The 21,465-nt window shown below is 33.0% G+C and overlaps 1 protein-coding gene across 1 annotated transcript in view; it reads right to left on the bottom strand.

Annotated features, from left to right (window-relative positions):
• Positions 1 to 15,666: 15,666 nt before the first annotated feature.
• The window catches only part of LOC129807130 (protein O-mannosyl-transferase Tmtc3), a 325,993-nt gene continuing 320,194 nt past the window's right edge, over positions 15,667 to 21,465 (bottom strand). Inside the window, exon 11 of the mRNA XM_055856176.1 lies at positions 15,667 to 19,861. Coding sequence (XP_055712151.1) covers positions 19,394 to 19,861 — 468 coding nt within the window. The 3' untranslated portion in view covers positions 15,667 to 19,393. The remainder of the gene's footprint in view (positions 19,862 to 21,465) is intronic.

Here is a 21,465-nt window from a genome sequence, read left to right as displayed (position 1 = left end):
GTTTTAATTTTTGCCACTGTCGCTGATATCGCTAATCCTTATAAATTTCACTAGCCCTTGCAAATTTAGAAGCTGAGCCTGATCCCTCAAGTTTTGGGTTGATTCCTGATTGTATTGACACCAATCCTCATTTTTGGAGCGGATCCCTAAGCCGATCCCTGTGTCTATTTTGGGCTCTAGGATTATGAAGGATTAGAATTAATGGATTTGACCGTTGACTGGGATAACAATTATCGAATGGGTCGTACGCTCTTCTTTTGCAAAGCCCCAACTAGACTCAGGATCCTTAAAATTTGTCTATGGGTTGGTTATATTCTTTTAGGTACCGCTGCAACCACGTCACTTATTTGGGCCCATTATGCACTCCCTATTCTCCTGTTCTATTTTAACCCCTAAGGCAGTAGATCTGCTCTATATCATGTGCTCTGTGTACGTTCTGTTACAGTACCGCTTTATATCACGGTAGACCAGCTTCGGTTTGAAGATCTAGGCAATGAATGTGTATTTTTATTCGACTGACCTCTGCATATCGAAACTTAGGGGAAACTGGGGCACCACCAAACACTGCAATTTTTTAATAGGTTATTCGACTTCAGAGGACAAGACTTATAGAAATTTTTAGGCATTATAAGGATGCTTGTTCACTGAAGAAATGGTCGAAATAGTCCAAATAGTTTAGAAATAAAAATTAGTGTTTGGTGCTATCCTGTGTTTGGTGGTGCCCCAGTTTCCCCCACTATCCAATCCAACCTCTCTTTTTTAGGCGGTTCATTGTCAATGTATTGTCATTGCTTTTCCATTCATTCATTAATGAACGAATTCGAAACTACACAGTTGAAAACTCTCCAGCTGCCTAGTCTCGAACCCGAAATCTTGCAGTCATAGAGACACTACTATATCCATTGATCCACAGAGGCCCCCTATTATTCCGTTAATATACAAAAAAAATGTATGATAAAATTTAATTGTGGATATAAGTCACATATCCATACTTTATTCCTTAATCTTTGTCGAAAATTAAGGAATAAAGTGTAAAGTATAAAGTGTAAAAGTGTAAAGGACACCCAATAATAAAACGATATCTTTAGACGACCCTTCCAAAACCATGTTTTTTTTAATTACTCTATAATTCTAAAAAAATCAGCTTCCAATCTTTAACTAGTTTTAAATATGAGTACTCAATTGTTCAACTGATATAGTTCTCGTTCAGGGGCATGACATTTCCTATGCTTCCCATATGTTTCTAGCGTACCGAAAAAGCTTTTGAGTATATTAGCTGTTTTCTGTCATTGTAGAATGAATTAGCAAATAATACAAATACAAAATAAAAGCCAATTTAATATAGAATAGGCAACCGAAAACCCCAAATGGGCAACCTACGTAGTTTTGGAGATATCTCGTAAAATGTGTACGAAAACAGGAAAATATTTACACTAAAACTGGTCGCAGTTTTCATAGCTAATGTCCCCCAAATGTAATGCAAATGTCCTGGGTTCGAATCTCTTCATGTCACTATAAATTCTTTTATTAATGATTGAAATCATATTAAGTTTTAGTCGATCAGAAAATACAATGGGACTACAAGAACTATTTCATAGTTCAAAAATTTACGTTTAATTAAAATAATTTTTCTATCAAAAAAAAGTTAAAAAAAACATATTTTAAAATACTAAGATTTTTCAAAATTGAACACTCACGCAGATATATTTTTTTCAGTAAATTGTATACATGGGCACTCAATGGGTCAAGTGGTAGATCACTCGCTCTATGATGCAAGTGTCCCGGGTTCAAATCCCCTTTAGGTCACCAGGAATTTTCTGGCGTTAAAGGTGTTCGGATTGCATCCAGTGAGCTTCACTGCACTTGATTCCACGGGCATGGGACTGACAACCTCATCCCTTACAAGAAAAAATAATAATGCATGTCTAGAAATCCTCTTGTGGGAAGGTCTAGTTCCGTCATGGAATGTTGTGCCAGCATTATTATTATTATTATTATTATTAAATTGTATGCATGTGAGTGTAAGTTTTCGAAAACGAAAAATCTGTCAGTGCTCTGCTATTAGCATCACTCCACTGTATATTGTGATTTATTGGGAATGGGTAGGTGAACTAAGAAGCTCTCGTACAAAATGACTTTCAACGTGTTTCGTGGCTCTAGGAAAGGGATGAGAGAGACACGATAATGACTTTCTAAGTGGAGAATAAGTACTTGTTTCACGTATGAATTATCCCACTTCTGAGTGTGTGCTCTAAAATTTTACACTGTTCACTATTGCTTCTCCCGCGAATGGCAAGGGAACGACTTTTTTTTTTGCTGAAAGTCAGGCTATAGAGAGTAATCGTGTTTTAGAGACGCAATAGTTCACCATTTCACACCTGTCTTAGTTCTAGCCTGCAATAAAGCTAGTACAATAAAGCATGTCTGGATTAAGTGGCATGCCATGTCATGACAATTTCCATAAGAGTCTGTGGAAATGGTGCTGATAGACAGCTGAAGGTGTGTATACATTATGCGTACAAGAGGTATACGAATTTATCTGACAGTATTTGCTTCCTGTCTCTCTCTCAGTGGAATTGCATAGAAAAGTAGAGAACTTCCATATTATATGCTCTGCACTGAAAATAATGGGAAGCAAAAAGTGCTGACAATTGCTAAGACACTTCACTTTTTTTTTTCACCATATACGTCGCAAAGGGAATTTACCACTTGAACGTAGACTGAAACGATGAAAACACACGGTGCAAGAATATAAATTATATGGGTAAATAGCCGTGGTGACATTAAAAATGACACCTCATGTGAAATTGTTGAGACATTTTTGCAAAGTTCAGCTCATAGAGAAAAATATGTTGTCGTATGTATGCACTTTTTCAAAATGTTAGAAAACCTAAAAGAGTTGTGGACAACAGAGTTATTGTATCTATAGGTCTGCGTAGTTAAGAGAGCTTTTCATGATTTAGTACCACGATAATTCATAAGAATTTTTGAAAATTTTATGTATTGCATAGAAGGAAATACGGATACAATTTTCTACTGGTTAGAAAATATAAAATTTAGATATATTTTTACCCATAAAACATTTTAAACAAATGCATGAGATTGGTAAATGGAACGTAAGGGAAACATCGTTGTGTTGAAAATAAATCAAATTACTTTTACTGTCTATTGAAAAATTCAAAAGTAACAAATTGTAAGCCTTGATGGGGCTCACTGAAGTAATAATATAACTTATAAAGGGATAATGGGGAACTGAAGGTGCCACCCCTCGGAGTGAACTGTCCACGGCGACTGATGTTAACTCATTGAAATAGTACTGTAATTGACATAAGCAACAGGAGCACCATATAACAACCTTCAGCACCTGCCTAAGGATGATGTGTTAGGTGTGTCATAGGAATGAAGGATTAGGATTGGTGGGTTTGGCCGTCGACTGGGTTAACAACTGTCGAATGGGTGCGTACATTAATATTATTTATGTAAATAATATTAAAAATTTGATTAATTAACATAGGGGAAATCGCGTTACTTTCGTCATTTTTACATGTTCTTAATGGATTTGACAAACTTTCAGTAAACAAAAAAAAAAAAGAAGAAAACGAAATGAGAAATGAAGGATATTTAACAAATTTTAGATATGAATGTTATTACCCGCTAGAGGGCATGACCGTAAAGCGAGGAAATAAATTCCAATATAATTAATCTAAATTGCCAAAACGGTTAGAACTGAGCCACTTAACCGACGCCAACGTAAGAAAGTGTTTGACTAGTGCCCTAGAATAGACATACTTATAACTTAAATCGAGAGATAGATTAGTCAGAAACTCATGGAAATATAATCCGTAAAAAATAATTTTTTGAATAGGATTACGTTAAGCTGGCTCACGGCTTAAGTTGTAAGTGTGTCTAGGGCATAAGTCTAAAATTTTCATGACATTTTATAATTCTCATAATTCTTTTATAATTTGTTAAACTAAACTAGGCCTGTGCTAAAATAAAAGCCGAAGTGAATTTGGTGGTGCCAGTTGGGATACCTCGAAATGCCGCGAAAATTCACGTACAGAAAATGAGAGGTTTTTTTAATGTGAAAATTGTTTAATTCCTTAGAGTCAAGTAATTTTCACAAGAAAATCCTTTTAATAATTTAGTTGAATACAGTTATTTGGGTTAATTGTGAATAATTGTCGATATTACAACAAAAACATTGGGATGAAATTTTGAGCTGGAAGACTCATATTCTTTTGAGCTGTCCCAAAATTCAGGATAGGTTTGAGAAAAAACCTTTTGTACAAGACTATTTTGGTTAATAAGGAATATAAAAGTACATATTACGAGAAGGGACACGACCTGCTAATAAGGATAGAATAGAGAAGAAAATATTTTGTCGCATTTTAGAGATTTTTTGCAACCGAAGCGCCGCCAGACGTTTGTTAAGTGAGTTATTTGTGTCTCTATCTCTCTCTCACAGTTGAATTGCGCGCGATTTAAGAACTTTCCATTTGAAGTGATATTTGAATTTAATTTCTTTGTATTTCTGCAAGATTCAAGTAAAAGGGTGTGTAGTGAACAGCTATCCGTCTTCTGACAATTATATAAAAAAGACAATTTCTTTCTATATGATTTTTTATGTCTGTTATGTCTTTTTGGCGCAAAAATATTTATCAGAGCACCGTGAATAAGCGGGATTAGTGTTACCAGTATGGCTGGCTATCTATTGTTTCCATTAAAATTATCAACACAAAATTTCCGATATTACACGACTTTTAACGAGCACAGGTCTGCAAACTGCAAATAATTTTCATAGTAACACTCAGTATTGACCTTTAATTTACACATTACCGATACGATGATTGCATATTGAGCAGTGTCCGATATTATCACTAATTTGACATGTTAAATTTATCGCTTTCGTGAGTTATAAATAATATAGGGGAAAGTACTCTCCCTTCGAACGTTCATGCCCTCGAATAATGTGAATTTTCTTTTAGTTTTCCTAAGAGACTTAAACATTTCTATCAAATATTAGTTGGCTTATCATCAATTGTTGATAATTCCAAGATAATTTAATGTAAATCTCTTACGAACAACAAAAGAAAGTCATGTTATTCGAAGGCATGAACGTTCGAAGGGAGAGCACTTTCCCCTACATTTATTAAATTTGCAATAAATACATATATTAATTATATATATTTATCATAAATTTTTGTTTTTATTTTTCTTTGTCCGCAAACTAATGGATATGTAGTTTAAACGGTTTGAGATATCGACTTGGAGTATTCATGAAACTTCTAAGCCAAGTCTTTCTTCTGCATCCAATGTTTTCCTTGGCTTTCCAAAAGTTCTTTTTTCTGGTTTATTTCTATAATTACTTTAACAAATTGAGTTTAATTTCTGCTTCATGTGCAAGAGACCTGAATGTAAAAGTTGCTTTCAGGTCAAATAAAACAATGGACTCATCTAATAGATATAGAATATATCGTCTCTAAGGAATTATCCTATTTTTAGGTCAATTTCTGTAATTTCTCCTATTGTCTCTGGGGGTGTTCTCGAAAAAATTGGCTGATTCGTTCTACATGGTTAATCGAACAATTTCCTATCCTCCTCAGACAATTTCTGCCAAATGGACTCTAATTATAACTCAATATTGATTGGTGGGTGGCTTCCAATGAAGCCTCATGTCCAAAGTGATTTTTTCCGCTGGCATGTTCACTTAATTAGCGGAATATATGGAAACTGTTGTAGTCAATTTTTCTCCCCTAAAATAGAGCTTTTACTTTCTGCCCAAACAATCGATTTTATGCGCTCGCACCACCGCCCATAATTCTCCTTAATTGTTACACTGATTGTAGATGAATATCAATATGGTCAGGAAATCAATTATCCGTGGCAGTTGAAATTTCCGATGGCTTTGGATTGAGAGGGATTTAAAGGTAGAAAATCCAGAAAATCTTGCTGTATATGGTGGGGAAAATGAGCCGAGAGGTCTGAAGATGGGAAAAAATTGAAGCAGTAGCCAACACCTGATACCATAAATTCATGCAATAAATAAAGTATTACGGGGCGAGGAAAAAGTTTAGAGCTGCTTTACATTGGTTGAAAGCTCGCCAAGTCTCAAAACTTTCTCACTCTTTTTGCACATCAATTCACCACAAGGCGCTGTTGATGAAATAGGCATAAATATATAGTTGTGTTAATACTTTAATTAATCACATGGTGTTATAGCCTCAAACCACAAATTTTTCCCGCCACTACATTACGCGGGAGATGTGGAGAAGAGAAATCTGTTAATTATTGCTCCTACACCCTTCACAACTTGCGCAGGATGACGCGACGAGCACAAAGGGAGCTTTTTCCCTTAAGTTCTGACTTGGGTTGGGAGGAGAAAAAAAAATAGAAGGAAAAGACTTGTTCTTTTTGCAACACAGGGTAAAATATTATGGTGAAATTTCTTTGGCCATCAGCAAATAATTTAGTGGAAAATATGAACAAGAGGCAAATGCACCAAAGGCACAAAATCATAAGCCTAGTGCAAACTTGCCTCAAAATTAAATTAGTTCTCTGCTCTCAGTGAGTAAGTTTTGGCAAATTTGAAATAACCTAGGGCAGTAAATGGGATTTTTAGGCAAGATTTTTAGGCCTTATAACGTAAGAACAATTATAATAGAATATTTTGTATTAAATTTGTATAGCCTGTATCGTCGCCTACAACAAACGTTGTCATATCTGTATTTTAAAATCTTTTTGTAATTTTTTTTTTTTAAATTATGGGAGGTTGGGCCAGCTCCGGATAGCTGAAATTTTCTTTAAAACTTACAGTCAGTCCCGTTATTATGCACTTCGGGATTATGTACCTGACGGAATTATGCACATACAATTATGCAAGTTTGCCTACCATTGAAAGCCAATTTATGCAATCATTTTTGAAATACGCCTGAATGTACACTATTTGTGACGCGGGAAATTTGAAAACATTTTGCTACTTTTTCAGAATAAAACTCTAATTTCTTTTATTAAGGTAAATTTTTAAATATTTTAACCATTTATTGAAGAACTCTAGCCAAAAAGTACTGTTTGTTAATGCATTTTAACTGCTCGAACTCCAAGAGAGAGCAGTTTTCACAATCGACTTTTTTTTTCAACTTTGCAAAATTCTAGCTGCTAAACGGTAAGAGATATTGACTTCCGGTCTTCGGTGACCCCCCACAATGTCAATACATTCTATCGAACTAACTTACCCAAATTACCCCCCACCCCTTCATGCGCTCCCTATCCTCCAAAAATAGGCAAAAAATTTTGTTTTTCTAATTTTAAAAATAATTGGCCCTGACGATTTCCTTCATTTTTGGATATGTTATGGAGGTAGTCCAGCTGAACATTTCGTCCTTAGACACCTATCACCGGAAAAATCGCCATCTTGAATTATTCAAGGTCAAAGGTCAACTACCCTAGAGGGCCGAATTTTCAACGGATTTCGACAAATTTGGACATTTTTGAAAGATCTTTTAATTCTGAACCCGACTGCATCGGTCACAACCGGTGATGGATCGGGAAAGTAACGGTAATAGTCCTATTTTAAAAAAAAAAACAGTTTTCGCAATTCTCAGTCTTTTGACCCATTTAAAAAATCAACGGTAAGAGATATCAACTTCCGGTCTTCGGTGACCCCTCCTCAAATGACATTATCTCGAACGTAATTTCTATTAAACAGTTGAATCTTTTTGTTCTGACTACTTTTACTCCGCGCGAAATTCGTTCTACGGACGATTTTTTCACAAGAAAGCCCCTGTTGGTATGCAAATTTTCTCGATGCGTAATGCCATTTCGCGCGTTTTTTTCGGTCCCGAAAATGTACTTAATCACGGGACTGAGTGTATTTGTAAAATGTTTATGAACTATATATTCAGGCTAAGTCCAGACAGTTTCTTTTGGTTATTATGGATGTTTGGAAATAAAAACACTGCAATTTAGGACAGTTTGCAATTTTGGACACTTTGAGGGTAAACTTGGACACTACAAACAAATTGGTTAAAATAATGGTATTTTCTTCGATTTTAATGAATAACGTATTCCATTCAAAGATTTATTTTTTTTAGAAGATATTACAACTAAATTCCTTAACAACAAGATGCAGTGCAAAAAACCTTAAAAAAAGTCCCGGAAAGGCAAGTGAATTCGGTAATCCACGCGTACCTGGAATGCTGAATTCAACTCTCTTTAATGAATTACATATTACCATTGGGTCCCGGTCAAAATCCCGAAAGCCAAAATCCCGAACGCCAAAATCCCGAAAGCCAAAATCCAGAATGGGCCAAAATCCTGAAAGCCAAAATCTTGAATTCTTAAAAGTGTCATAGCTACTCCCACAATTGCACCCGTGCTTGCTGGAGGCAAAGGGAAATCTTCTGTGTCTTGGGAAATTATTCTACATTTTCCTCCATATAATTTCATCCCTTTCAGGATTTTAAACATTCGTGATTTTGGCTTTCGAGGTTTTGGCTTTTGGGATTTTGGCCTTTTCGGGATTTTGGCGTTCGGGATTTTGGCTTTCGGGATTTTGGCTTTCGGGATTTTGGGTGCCACCGATACCATTGCATACTATTCTACCTTAGAATGATAAATTTTCAGGAAGGCCATTTGAAGTTTGCGATACTACCCGTGCAAATTGTTTTCGAAAAAGTTGAATATCTCGTTACCCGGTCATAAGATGATCACCAATTTTTTTCCAAATGAAGAACACTACACAGTAAAAAATAATTACTACGATTATCGCGTGTAATGGGAGTAAATCGATTATCGTAGTAGTTTTCGCTGAATATCTCTAGTTGAATTTAACCCGCTGAATTTTTTTTTAAGTTGAAAATTTTTAGTTTAATATTTCTAAAGTTGAATTTAACGGGCTGAAATTTTTTTCCGTTTAATTTAGTTTAGTTGAATTGATTGAGTTGATTTTTTTTCGTTGAATTTTCTTTTAGCTGAATTTTTTTTAAGTTGAATTTCCTTTTGGTTTGTTTCTTTAATATAAATTATAAATAAAACAAATTTGAATAAATTCAAGTATTTTTTTTATTATTTTCTTCTTTGGGAACATAATAATAATTGAACATGTTGAACGATGTAATATCCACTGAAAACGCTCCTTACAAGCATTTTGTATGGATTAGTGGCCCGTTGTCCATACAAATATAACGTATTCACAAATGTCCTTGTCTAAAAAAGAATAAAAATTGTAAAGAAAAAAGTAAGATATGGGAAAAGTTATGTAGTCATGTTACAAGAATTATAGTTAAGTCTTAAAATAACTATTTTATTTTAAGGGCTTACGTGGGTCGCGCATTCTTGGAAAAAAACAGCATATTATTCTTTGACGTCTTTCTTCAACATAATAAACAGAAAAATAATTCGAGCTCATAAGCATAAAAATAACATTTTATCTATATTTTCTGAAATTTGCAATTAAAAATCTTTAAAATTCACCTATTGGGACCTGATTTTCGGAGACTTATTTTGAAAAAACATGCTTTTCCGTGGACAAGATTTCTCAGAGTATATTCATCAGAAATAAAAAAAAAAACTAAATATTTCCTGTTAGCTTATGAGTTAAGCTCGTACTTGAACGGTAGTATTTTTCATCTTGATCGCAACTTATTTTACAAGAGAAAACGTGGTATAAAATACGATAAAAATTGTATTTTTTTTATCTAAAATTCTACCAATAATACAAATATTATTTTAAAAAATCTACCATTCAAGTACGAGTTTACTCGTCAGCTAATAGGAAATATTTATCTTTTTGATTTCTGATAAATACACTCTGAGAAATCTTGTCCACGGAAAAGCATGTTTTTTTCAAAATAAGTATCCAGAAGTCTGGTCTCAACAGCGGAATTTTAAAGATTTTTAATTTAAAATTCCAGAAAATATTGTTTAAATGTTGTACATTTATATGCTTAACAACTTAAATTATAATAAATATTTTAATATCGAAAAAAATTACAGAAAATATGGTATTTTCTAATCTTTTTGACTCATCTACTCTCTTAAGTGTAATATTAGCAGATTGTTAGCATAATTTATGTCTGTGTTTGGAATTTTACGTGAAATTTTTAAAATTACAGTGCCATACTACTAAAATGCATTTACGATTCTTATAAAGCAAAATTTAGTGATTACTTATGTCTCAAAACGATTTGAATACCAAGGAAAAATTATGCACAATTTTAAATTAATTGAAAACACAAATTTAAATTAATTCATATCAATAACTCATATCTCTACAACCATAATGCTTGTAAAATTTTGATTCTGCAAACTTACCTAATATTTGCCTGGATGGTGGCTCACTCCTAAAGATAAATATTTTTAATATCCGTCCCCGCCTGTGAATTAAAATAAATTTAAAAAAAAAATAAAACTAATACCCTATGTTGATATCTGAATAATAAAATATGGATGGCAAAGCGTTCTAGATTTGCGGAATGCTCGATTTGCGAAATACTTATTTCCTTGAATATTTTCATTTTACGTGGCTTGATACATACCGACTTAATACAGATTGAATTAATTATTAAATTGCAAAAAACAACAAAGAGCAGTAAAAAAATTTTGGATGGCAATTAATTAAATTTGGTTAAAATTTAAAAATGGATAAACCTGAGAGAACTTTTCACAATAACTTTAATTCTTAAATTTTTTTTTATATAAGACACGAGGTCGAGCATTTCGCAAAGCTATTTTGCTCTCTCAGGAAAAAAAATGTTTTGCATACTTTTTGTCTCTCTTAATTCCATTTTGAGGCTTAAGGGAGATATGTTTGGAGCACTAGAGTTTTCTTTTGGCTGGATTTGTTTATTTTGGGAGCTCAGACAGTCAGATTCAGGTTTCCATGCGTGGAGCTGATTGATGTCGAATGATTCAAAGAAATCCTCAGCTTTTGAGAAATTCGTGAATTTCTCAACTTCCTGGAAATCTATCTGACTTCCTGTGTCCCTGGGTTTAGGAAAATTGTCAAAAACTTACCGTAAAATAGTGAAAAACTGTTGAGATTGTCAGCTTCCTTTTGCACTTGTGCTGCACAATGACACCTTTGTGAACTTCTAACGCCGCCGCCGCAGTGGGCTTTTCATTACAACGATAATTGGTTGAAAATTCAGGTAAAGTTGAATTTTACAACCATAATCGTTGAAAAGCTCAACTCAAGGTTTAAAATTGCCACAATAATCAGATGAAAATTTCAACTTTCAGTTGAATATTCAACTAAAGTTAAATATTCAACTGATAGTTTAATATTCAAGTAAAAGTTGAATTTTACAGCAATAATCGTTTGAAATTTCAACTTTTTGTTCTAATATTACTACGATTATCGGTTTAATGTCGGGAATTCAACTAGAAAAATTCATCTTGTTTTTACTGTGTATCCAAGAATCAACATATCTCTCGGAGTAACATAATTCTAATCTTTCTTAGAATAGTATGGAATAGAGTCGGCGATATGAAAAGATTCCGGGTCCTTCTTTGGAACACTCTATGGCTCTTCTTATAAGCAGGAAAAGGATTTGATAAGTTAAGTTCTTGAAATGGACAACAATAGGCATCCTATTTAGGCGGATGAGCTATCTAAAATTACAAACAAGGTGTCGAAAATTACAGTCAATTTCATGTTTCTATTCTTATTTATTTATAAACGTATTAAGATTAATTTTAGAAAAGAGAAAGACGGTAACCTGCTTATTAAAAGTCTAAGAAATATTTCCGAACAGGAAGTAACAAAAAACTTGAATTTGCATTTCAAATATTGAACTTCAAACTTACGACATTGCATATGCACCGTGTCTAAAATTACAAGCATTACATACCTCTATTCTTCGACCCAAATGCTTTTACCATCATTTGACCTGAACGAAAAGAATTACCCTGTTCTAAAAGCTAATGAACAAACTTTTCCAGCAATAATTAACTTGCTCAATTATTTTCAACAGAAGCAGAAATATCGTCGATTGCATCAACCGTTGTCCTATCTGCATTTATTTACGATGATAGCACAAATTTCGCCTCTTGTATCAAATGCTGACACAGAAGAGATACGCTAACGATCGGTATAATCGATTATATTACATACACAACGAATTTAATGCTAATTCCCATGACACGACATATGAAATTAACCTAATAATTAATTTATAGTCCAAAAGTAAAATTTGTTATTCTAAGTCATGAATGCTTGAAAATACGTCACCCTCTCCTACTTATCGCTTATAGATTTTTGTAAGGATTTATAGATTTCTGAATATGTGACACACTATTTTTTTGAACTGTACTAGTTTTGTCAATTCGAATAACTGATAGATGATAACTGACTTGTTCGAACTGACACTTCGTGTACGAAAACTCCGTTTGGTTCCAGCGAGCACAATTACCTGTAAAAAAGCAGCGTTTTTAGCATATTTTTGCTGAATCGATCAGCAGCTCTCGCACAAAAAGTGATAACCAAATATATGAAAATGGCACTGTCTTGGAAGTGTGATTTTAAGGTTAGCAGAATTCAGCTGAAAATACATATGTTTTTAGCTGAATTGAAATTGGTTAGCATTTGGTACTCGTTGGGGTGTATGATGTAGAGACCATTAAGTAATATTATTCATATTCAACTGTACGTTTTGGAAAAACAAGTTGAGGGAAAAATGAGCTGTACATAACTGCTTCATCCTCTGCTATTTTTTATGAGCGCAGAGGGACCGTTGGCTCTTGAGCGGATCGATCCCCGGCTTGACTCACAGTGTTGTGAGTTCGAGTCCCGCCCGCTGCAAAGATCTGAATGTCTAGAAAAAGACATTTTCACTGTGATATAACGTAATAAAAATGCACCGCCTCTGCCCAACAAACTCCGGGAGCATGGAAGAAGCATCCACATTACTGGGAAGGCGCTCTTGGGCGATCTACGATCAGCAGATTCTTCCAACACGGGATATACAACAAATGATTGAATTGTAATAAGTATATTCCGATACGATTAATAATAATAATGAGCGCAGAACCTATTTGACAATGGTTAACCCAGACTGCGGTTTTATTCATTAACCCCAACTCCTTGTTCTATGTCAAAATCCTTACTTCAAGACCATTGATAAAGATTATTAATGATCATCAATGAAGTTAATAGGTAGGTGGCTTTTTCAGTTCGCTATTTTGCAACATGTTTGAAGCCTTACCCAAACATCCCCTATATTTTATTTTAACGTTCAAATTAATGTTATGAAATGGGCGTCCTGTGCAATTTCTCTTGTGAACTTTTTTTTGGGAATGGGGAATGGGGATGCCTAGTGTTGAATTGATGTTGCAAATGACTGGAGGGTATATAGTGAGAAATAATGATTTTTCAAAGCGTATAAATATTTACTCTCTGTTTATCATGGTCCAATAGCTACACTTTTCTCCTCTCTTGTGCTTTTTCATCAATTTCCTCCCAGCACTTTTGCCAAACTATTTCCCCATATACACAACTATTGGAGATGGTGGCAAAAATTTATTCCTCACACTAAACACTTCTTGGCATCATGTAAATTGATCAAATTGATTGGAGGTTGCAATTCAAGTTATTCATTCCTAAAATACACTCATTCAATTTTAAGGTAATTAAATTGCATGGATAAGGATGAAGGAAATTTTGTGATAAGAAGATCTCTTCGCTCTCAGCAATTTTATGAATAATTGAGAATTTAAAAGCATTTTCCACTCGATATTCTGTACATTTTATGCTGGACTTTTTAAGAGGAACATGAAAAAAGCTCATTTAAAATTATGGCATTCACTTAAGGCTCTGCAAAAACACGAGTCTGCAAATGATATCAAAAATAGGAAAGTTTTTTTTTGTTTTGGGTCTCTTTTTTTGAAGAGGTTATTAGTATTTAAATTAAATAAATTAAATTGTATTGAAATTATAAAATTTCTTCAACAATTTATCAATTTTATTTACTTTTTTTTAACTTGTTAAGAAACAGAACTCTTATTTTAATTTGTTTTTATGCTTTACAAGGATGTCACATATAAGATTAATACTAAGAGTGAAGAAAGGTGAAAAGAGAGATGTATAGTATGCAAAATTTCAGATGGAGAAATACGTGTGTTAGAAAGAGTACACTCTATTGGAGTAACACGATGAGTAAGATATTACTGTTACATTTATTATTACATTTATTGATTAAACAGTAGGGCATGCCCTCTTATACAAGAAAAGTGTACATAATAAAAGAGAAAAAAAGCAAAATACAAATGAAGAACAGAAAATAAAACTAAAAAAAAAACAAAAGGAAAAACAGATCTGTTCTTATTAGTTGTTTTCTAAATCGTATAACAGGCAATTCGAGCAATTTTCCATGCATGCCAACTGTGATTAGGTCAGCTTTCGAGCGATTGTATGGCTGCCAACTTTGTACGTAGTTGATAAATGCGACAGAGAAGCAAGATAAAACATTTGCTATCTTTTTTCCCATTCGTGCAGTTCAGAAAGTATTAATATTAATCCTATATATGACACCACGGTAAGAATGGCAAAAGTAGATAGCAAGTGTTTTGTCTTGCCTCTCCTTTACACTGGACAATTGCGTACAAAGTTGGCAGGCGTGGAACCCCTCGAAAACTGATCGAAACACAGTTGGCACGCATGGAAAATTGTTCGAATTGCTTGTAAGATGATTCAGACAGTTCAAAAAAACAATTAATACGAGCAGTAGGGGAAAACGCGCTACCTTCGGACGATTTATGCTTCGCACAAATCATTTTTTTTAATGTGTTATAAGTGAATTTGGCCCACAATAATATTATACTTTAATAGCTAGTCCAATATCTCAAAATGTCAGAAAAGAGCTATGGAATAAATCCATAAGGAACATAGAGAAAAAATTGAATTGTCCGAAGCTTGAGTCGTCCGAAGGTAGCGCGCTTTCCCCTAATATATTTCTGATCGTAATTACTCTCCTAGTACGCACTCTTTCTAACATGTGTACTTTTCAATTTAAAGTTTAGCATACTATATACCTCTCTTTCCGTCTTATCTCACCCTTAACATTAATCTTATACGTGACACTACCTTTAGAGGTAAATGAATTTTCTTTCAGTAGCATAGCTAAGTAAGGATTATAATTAAATTTAAACTTTTGCACTATGTTAGATTAAGCATCACAAAATAATAATCTCAGAAGTAGAGTAGTTTAAGGAACAAAATGTTACAGTAATGAACTAAAGTCTAATAAAGTAAAAATAAATATGGATAATTTTATCACTTTTTTCCAACAATTTTGTTGTCAATTTTGTGAAGCACAAGGATGACACGATATCAAAAATTCTATATGGTGTGATTTGTCAAAGGAATTTTTTTCTTCAGGTCATCATTTGGATCTTATATTCTCTAAAATACAACATGACAAAAAAAAAAATGAAACATTTAATATTTTGTCTAATCTAAATTATCTATTTATGGGGACTTGTATTATTTCTTTTTTCAACATTACTATGCCTAAAATATTACAAGTTTTACGACATTATTTCCATATTCACACTAATTTTCTCTAATATTTTATTTAAACTTATTTTAGGTCACTCGCTATTAAAATATATATTTAGATTTTTTCGCTTTTTTTCTCTCGAGAAAACAGTCTTTAGATTTTTTTCTTCTTTTAATTTCTTTTTTTTTTAAATATATTTATTTTCGAACTCCTTGTGCATTTAGCCGAAGTTGATTTCAACGTTCATTTTTGTTTGTATTTGATTCTTCATTAGAGAATCATAAGAGAATTCGTATTGATTTTTTTACATCTCCTTTCGATATTGAATTTTCTTTCATAAACCAACATAATTTGATAATATCGAAAGCCTCCATTTTATTCATAAATCGAATTTATGTGCTTTTGTGTAAAAAATATAATCCACTTTTCACCATCTCAATCCCCCCAAGAAGGATTAATGCATGTTCAAAAGTATAGATTTTCCTCAGTAATTGAGATGTCTGTCGATTTATACCGCATCTCTTAATGATATCGATTTCCCGTAAAAAAAAAGTCAAGTAGTAAAAGAGATCCTTAAATTTTTATACACACATGAATGGCTTTCTTTATCCATTAAACTCTGCCAAAAAATTTTTTTAGTCGTTGAAAATTGATACTGGCAAAAAGTTCTTTGAAATAGCATGGGAAATTTTTCACTGGAAATGTGCGCTAAGGGTGCAAAAAAAATGACTGGGTAAATGACTACAAAATTTTAGTAATTTACCAAAGATAGACTGATAGTTGAGCTGTATAGCAACAAAAAATGGTGCTAATGGATACAAATTATCCAACATGCACAGTTCATGTGAAAATAATCCACTTTTGTCACTCAACTGCATCAATGAAGTTTTTTTTTGACTTTTAACTACAGTAATTTAATAATTTTGTATTTGCGTGATAAAAAAATACAGGTGGGAATAAAATTAGTGTGAAAATTGATGTTTAATAACATCCCATATTAATTACTTGGAGCGGATTGTCATTGTCCTGCTTTGGAGTTTTTTTTTATTTTAATGTTAGTGCTAAAAGGATGGTCATTTACGTGTTTCTGATTTTTCGCATGCTACAAAATATAATTTTACGAAATTTATTTGATAAATGAGGCAATGAGAATAGACAAAATATTTCTGTGACATAAATTGGTGAGCATTATTCCAAACAAATCTTTTAAAAATGGAAGAGGTTGGAAATTAGGCGCTGCGCATAGACATTTATTATGCAAAAAAATTTTCTTTATTGATTTTGTAAATCGCCAAGAATTAAATTTAAAATAAGCTACAAGATATTCAATTTTGGTTAGTAAGAAACACAAAATTGAACAGTAATCATTTTAAACTTTCAAATTTTCCCTTTGTAAATATTACCTTACTATTTTTTATTCAAAAAATAATTACATCTTCCGTTTTATATCAATCGCATACGCAAATTGTATAACCCACAAAAAAAATCGTAAAAGTTCGTAATTTTTTCACAAACATTGTTCGTAAAATGAGCACTTGACAAGTGTTTTTGTTATTTTACAAACTTTTACAAACTCGTTCGCAAATGTTCGTAAACACACAAAAAAGTTCGTAAGATTTTGCCACTTGTTTGTAAAGTTTTGTCACACGAACAAAAATGTACGAATACATTTTGTAAAGGAACTAAAAACCCCTCGTAAATTACTTAAGTTACGAACATTGGTCTCAATTCTGAGACCAAATTGAAGATCAAAATTTGAAGCTGTCAAATATTTCCAAGATCAAGATTTCATATTCTGACCCGAAGCATTTACTGAACTTAAAGTGTCTTTGCTAAGAACCAAGATTTCAAGCTTTCTCACACTTAACAAAATATCACTTTTGACAAATATCTTCATTCCTCTCTTGAATTTGTTGAGATTTTTGTTGAGAATTAGGAAAATTAATTATATAGGACGTATTACAGAATAAATCAGGGACGATAAACAGAAAGTGCAAATCAAACTGATAATCTGTGATAAACCTTGAAATGCTTATCCAAGATGTGATTTTTTTGCAGGTATTCTCATGATGTTGTAGTTCAATATAACATATAGAAATATGTATCTGTATCATTTCGAATAAATTGCAAGATCAATCGCAGTATTTTTCATAGATAATTTTTCTTTTTAAACCCTCCTTTATAAAAATGTACCTCATTAAGAGCAATTTCTGTATGAAACATCAAATAGTTAGTATCTTGAAAATTCCAAGTACCCGAAGAGGTTCCTGGAATTATTCCAAGAAATCAGAAATTCGACTTCTTGAAATCTTGAAATAGTGGTTTCAGAATTACAAATCTTAATATCCACATGGTTTGTGTCTTGATTTTTTGATTTCAGAATACCAAAATTCTGAAATTTTCTTGATCTTGATCTTGATCTTAGAATTGAGGCCAAGGTTTATGAAAAAGTACAAAATGGTATACGATAATTTGATTCGACCGTATTGTTCGGAAAAATTCGGATCGTTCGGACCGAAATGTTGGAAAAAGAAAATAAAGAGAAGAACAAGTTAAAGTAGACTGATATTCCATTTTCTGACAACAAAAAGTACAAACTTTTACGAACTTTTTAGTGGGTTATATGATTAACGAGCATTTTGTAAGTTCCCAATAGGAATTCACAAATATTTACGAACAATTATACGAAATATTTTTTTACTGTGTGTTTTTAAATAAAAAAATTGAAATTGAAATTGAACCTTGATCGCTTTTATTCGCAAAATTTGTCTTTAGAGTTCCCAAATACAGTGTCCTGTATTTGGAAACTATAAATAATAATAAATTTATTATTTATTTTGCATAAATAAACCCCGCTCTTAATTTTTCTAATCAAGCCCCCTTTATTATATATGACCAATAACGTTTTTCAGCCATCTCTTATTTTTTTTTATTGAAGGTTTTTTTTATTGGGGTCTGTAATGAGAGACAGACTTTCAGTTCCCTTATGGAAATTAAAAATGGTTAACGAAAAGCGAATTCTGTGATAACAAATGCTCTTTACCCCTTAGGTTTATCGTTCTCATTTCAATTCACAAATTATGAAAGAAATTTTGCAAAAATAGAAATATTTGCTGTATCGATTGAAAATACTAGAAGGGGCGTGGCCTATTTTTCAATGATGGGATTTTAGACACTATTAGTAGGTCATTTGTTTTATTATTTATCCATCAAAAGACAAAAATATAAAAAATAAAAATAATTTCAGGTCTTAATTTGTAAAAATATAGCCACTTGGAGTGAAATTTTACGCGGAATAAAACCAATAAAATTATTTCGGTATAAAAATTCTCTTTTAATTTGAGTTTAAGTCAAAAGGAAATTTGATTGAAATCTACAGAGAATTTTCACGTAAATTATGTCCATGCGCAGCCTGGAATGCAGGATATTTTTCTTTACCAAATTTATCCAAAGAATTTTCTATAATCGAGTAAATATCTAAAAGATGATTCTCTCTATTTCTCGAATAGTGGTTTTCTGGGAAAATTATGACTTGATAGTGTTAGAGTGGTCTGTAAGGTAAATTTTATATTAAGAAAAACTTTTCTTACAATTCACCTGTTTCTGAGATCGTCCTTTTTGTTGTCTCTCTGTTCCATTGATTACATCTAATATATATTTTTTAATCGACAAAAGCCTTAGACAATAAAATAATCTCTATTAGCTTGTACAAATTCTTATTTTAATATTTTAATACAAAAATCACTGTCATGGTCGACGCAAATGTGCTGTAGCACAAATATTTAGCTAAATCGTCGTGCTTACAAGTTAGAAAAGTAAATTCCACAGCTCTGATTGAAAGCTTCACTCCAGCCACAATCACTTGGAGTGACGTGGAGGAGGTGCCAAGAGTGCAATCAACCCTTGCTGTTGACAGTTTTATACTTGGTATTACTTACAAGGGGTTTCGCCTTTGTCTTGGACTCACTTATCAGATCCTTGTCAATGAGCACCACTTTACTCCGTCCGATACCACCCAGGCTCTGACCCATTGTTGTTTCCATGCCTAATACATTGCTGGTCACTTCAGATGCAACATCCTCATCATCAGGGTGTTTCGATTCTCCACCAAATTCCCGAGGATCGAAACCACTGAAGGCCAATTCCTTCTCTTTGTCAGTTCCAGGAGCCTGTTTCAGACGCAACACTCGAGATTGAATAATCTGGAGGTGTCGCAGGATGTAGTCTTCAGTTGGTGCCAAACGATGTGCATGCTTCAGACATGCCTGAGCCTGAAGTAGTTTTCCTCGTTCAACATACACTACACAGAGATTATGGAGTCCCTGAATGTTGACTGGGTCTAGCTGCAGAATTTGCTTGTAGCACTGAGAAGATTATTTTGAAAAAAAAAAATCATTTTATTACCTATTAAAAAGACAGTATAAGTCAAATTTTTGATTAAAATATTATTTTGGGAATTCTTAAATGGACGAGGGGGGTTGCGTTACAATGAAATATTAAGAGTTAATCTCAAAATGATAATGGATATTTAAAAGAGAAAAGGGTCTAAGCTCTAAACATTCTTCAGGCCCAATAAAATCTTTTAGTCTTGTCACGTTATCTTACTGGATAAAGCTCTGAACGCGTTGAAAGCTTGAAGCTCTACCTAATTGGAGACTGAGAAAGGGCTAAAAGGGGCTCCGAGGTTGACTGTACAGCAGATGTGTGCAAAAACCGTTGAAACCGAATTAACGTCAAAATAAGTTTGTTATAGTAGCGTTTTGACCATTGACGTACATGTTTCATTTGACGTTTATTCGGTTTCAACGGTTCTTGCACGCCTCTGCTGTACAGAATCTCAGCTATCATAAGCTTATTTGAGCTTATCACTGGTCATTTTTTAAGATTTTTTATATGTAGCTTGCTTGAGTAAAGAAGATCAATAAAAGAAAAAAAGTTCTTTGATATCGGTTAATAAATATTGGAAACAGAGTCCCGTTAATCTCGATGATCTCGATACATTAAGAGCCGGGGTACATTGAAGTGGACTGGGGACGGATGCGATCCTTTGTCAGAAAGATCTTGATCTCAAATACAACAAAAAGTAAAATTTAATAGAAATCGCTACATAAACTTCGAAGATACGGTCCGGTCAAAAAATATATATTTTTTTATAGCTCGGGTTAGGATAGAGTGAGGGCAAAGTGTTACCTACTGATTGGGAAGTTCTTGACCTAAGCTCTCAGCTACAACCGCTCGAAATTGAAAATGGAAATTCTAAGATATTCGATATCGAATTTTCTAACAATTTGTAACATAATATTCCTATTCTTATATTCTGAGCATTCAAAGCGACAATTAATACAAATTATATTCGAAAATAGATTTCTAAAGCTAAGGAAAATACATTGTTAGTTCTCGTTTTATTCGCGTAGTGTCTCAAGACTTTCTATTCTAATTTCAAAGTCTTTACTGGGTGCCAACACAAGTAGAATTTGGTTCTCCCTTGGTGTCTTGGATAAAAGGTAAATGGAACTCTATTTGCACAAAAGGTCGTTCACGTTCGAATAATTCAAATTCAATTTCAAATTTTCATATTAAATTTTCGCACAAGGTGGAGAACTTTTATAAAATATTACACTAAAAGTCTAGCAGTGATTAAATAATAGGACATAAGTATTAAGCGTAGTTGTTTTGTGTTTTTCCGTATAACAAAGGGAAGTCTAACACATTTTGTCACTTGATCACTTCGAAATTCGAATAGGATGTATCTCAGCCATCTTCGAAAGTATAAAGAAGTAAAACTGTCTCTTCTTTGGCTCTTCAAATAAATCTTCAAATTTTTTAAGCTCTACTTGTGAATGATAAGATAATTGGAAAGCTCTTAACCTCAATAACAACATACTGGATTTTATCGAAATTGAAAATATATTCTACATCGAATTTTCGAAAAACGATTTTTCAATTAATTGGAGCTTACAATCGGAGT

The sequence above is a fragment of the Phlebotomus papatasi genome, chromosome 3 (genome assembly GCF_024763615.1).
Source record: "Phlebotomus papatasi isolate M1 chromosome 3, Ppap_2.1, whole genome shotgun sequence".
Taxonomy (NCBI): domain Eukaryota; kingdom Metazoa; phylum Arthropoda; class Insecta; order Diptera; family Psychodidae; genus Phlebotomus; species Phlebotomus papatasi.
Note: the sequence above shows the minus strand (reverse complement) of the source record. Positions and strands in the feature narration are given on the sequence as shown.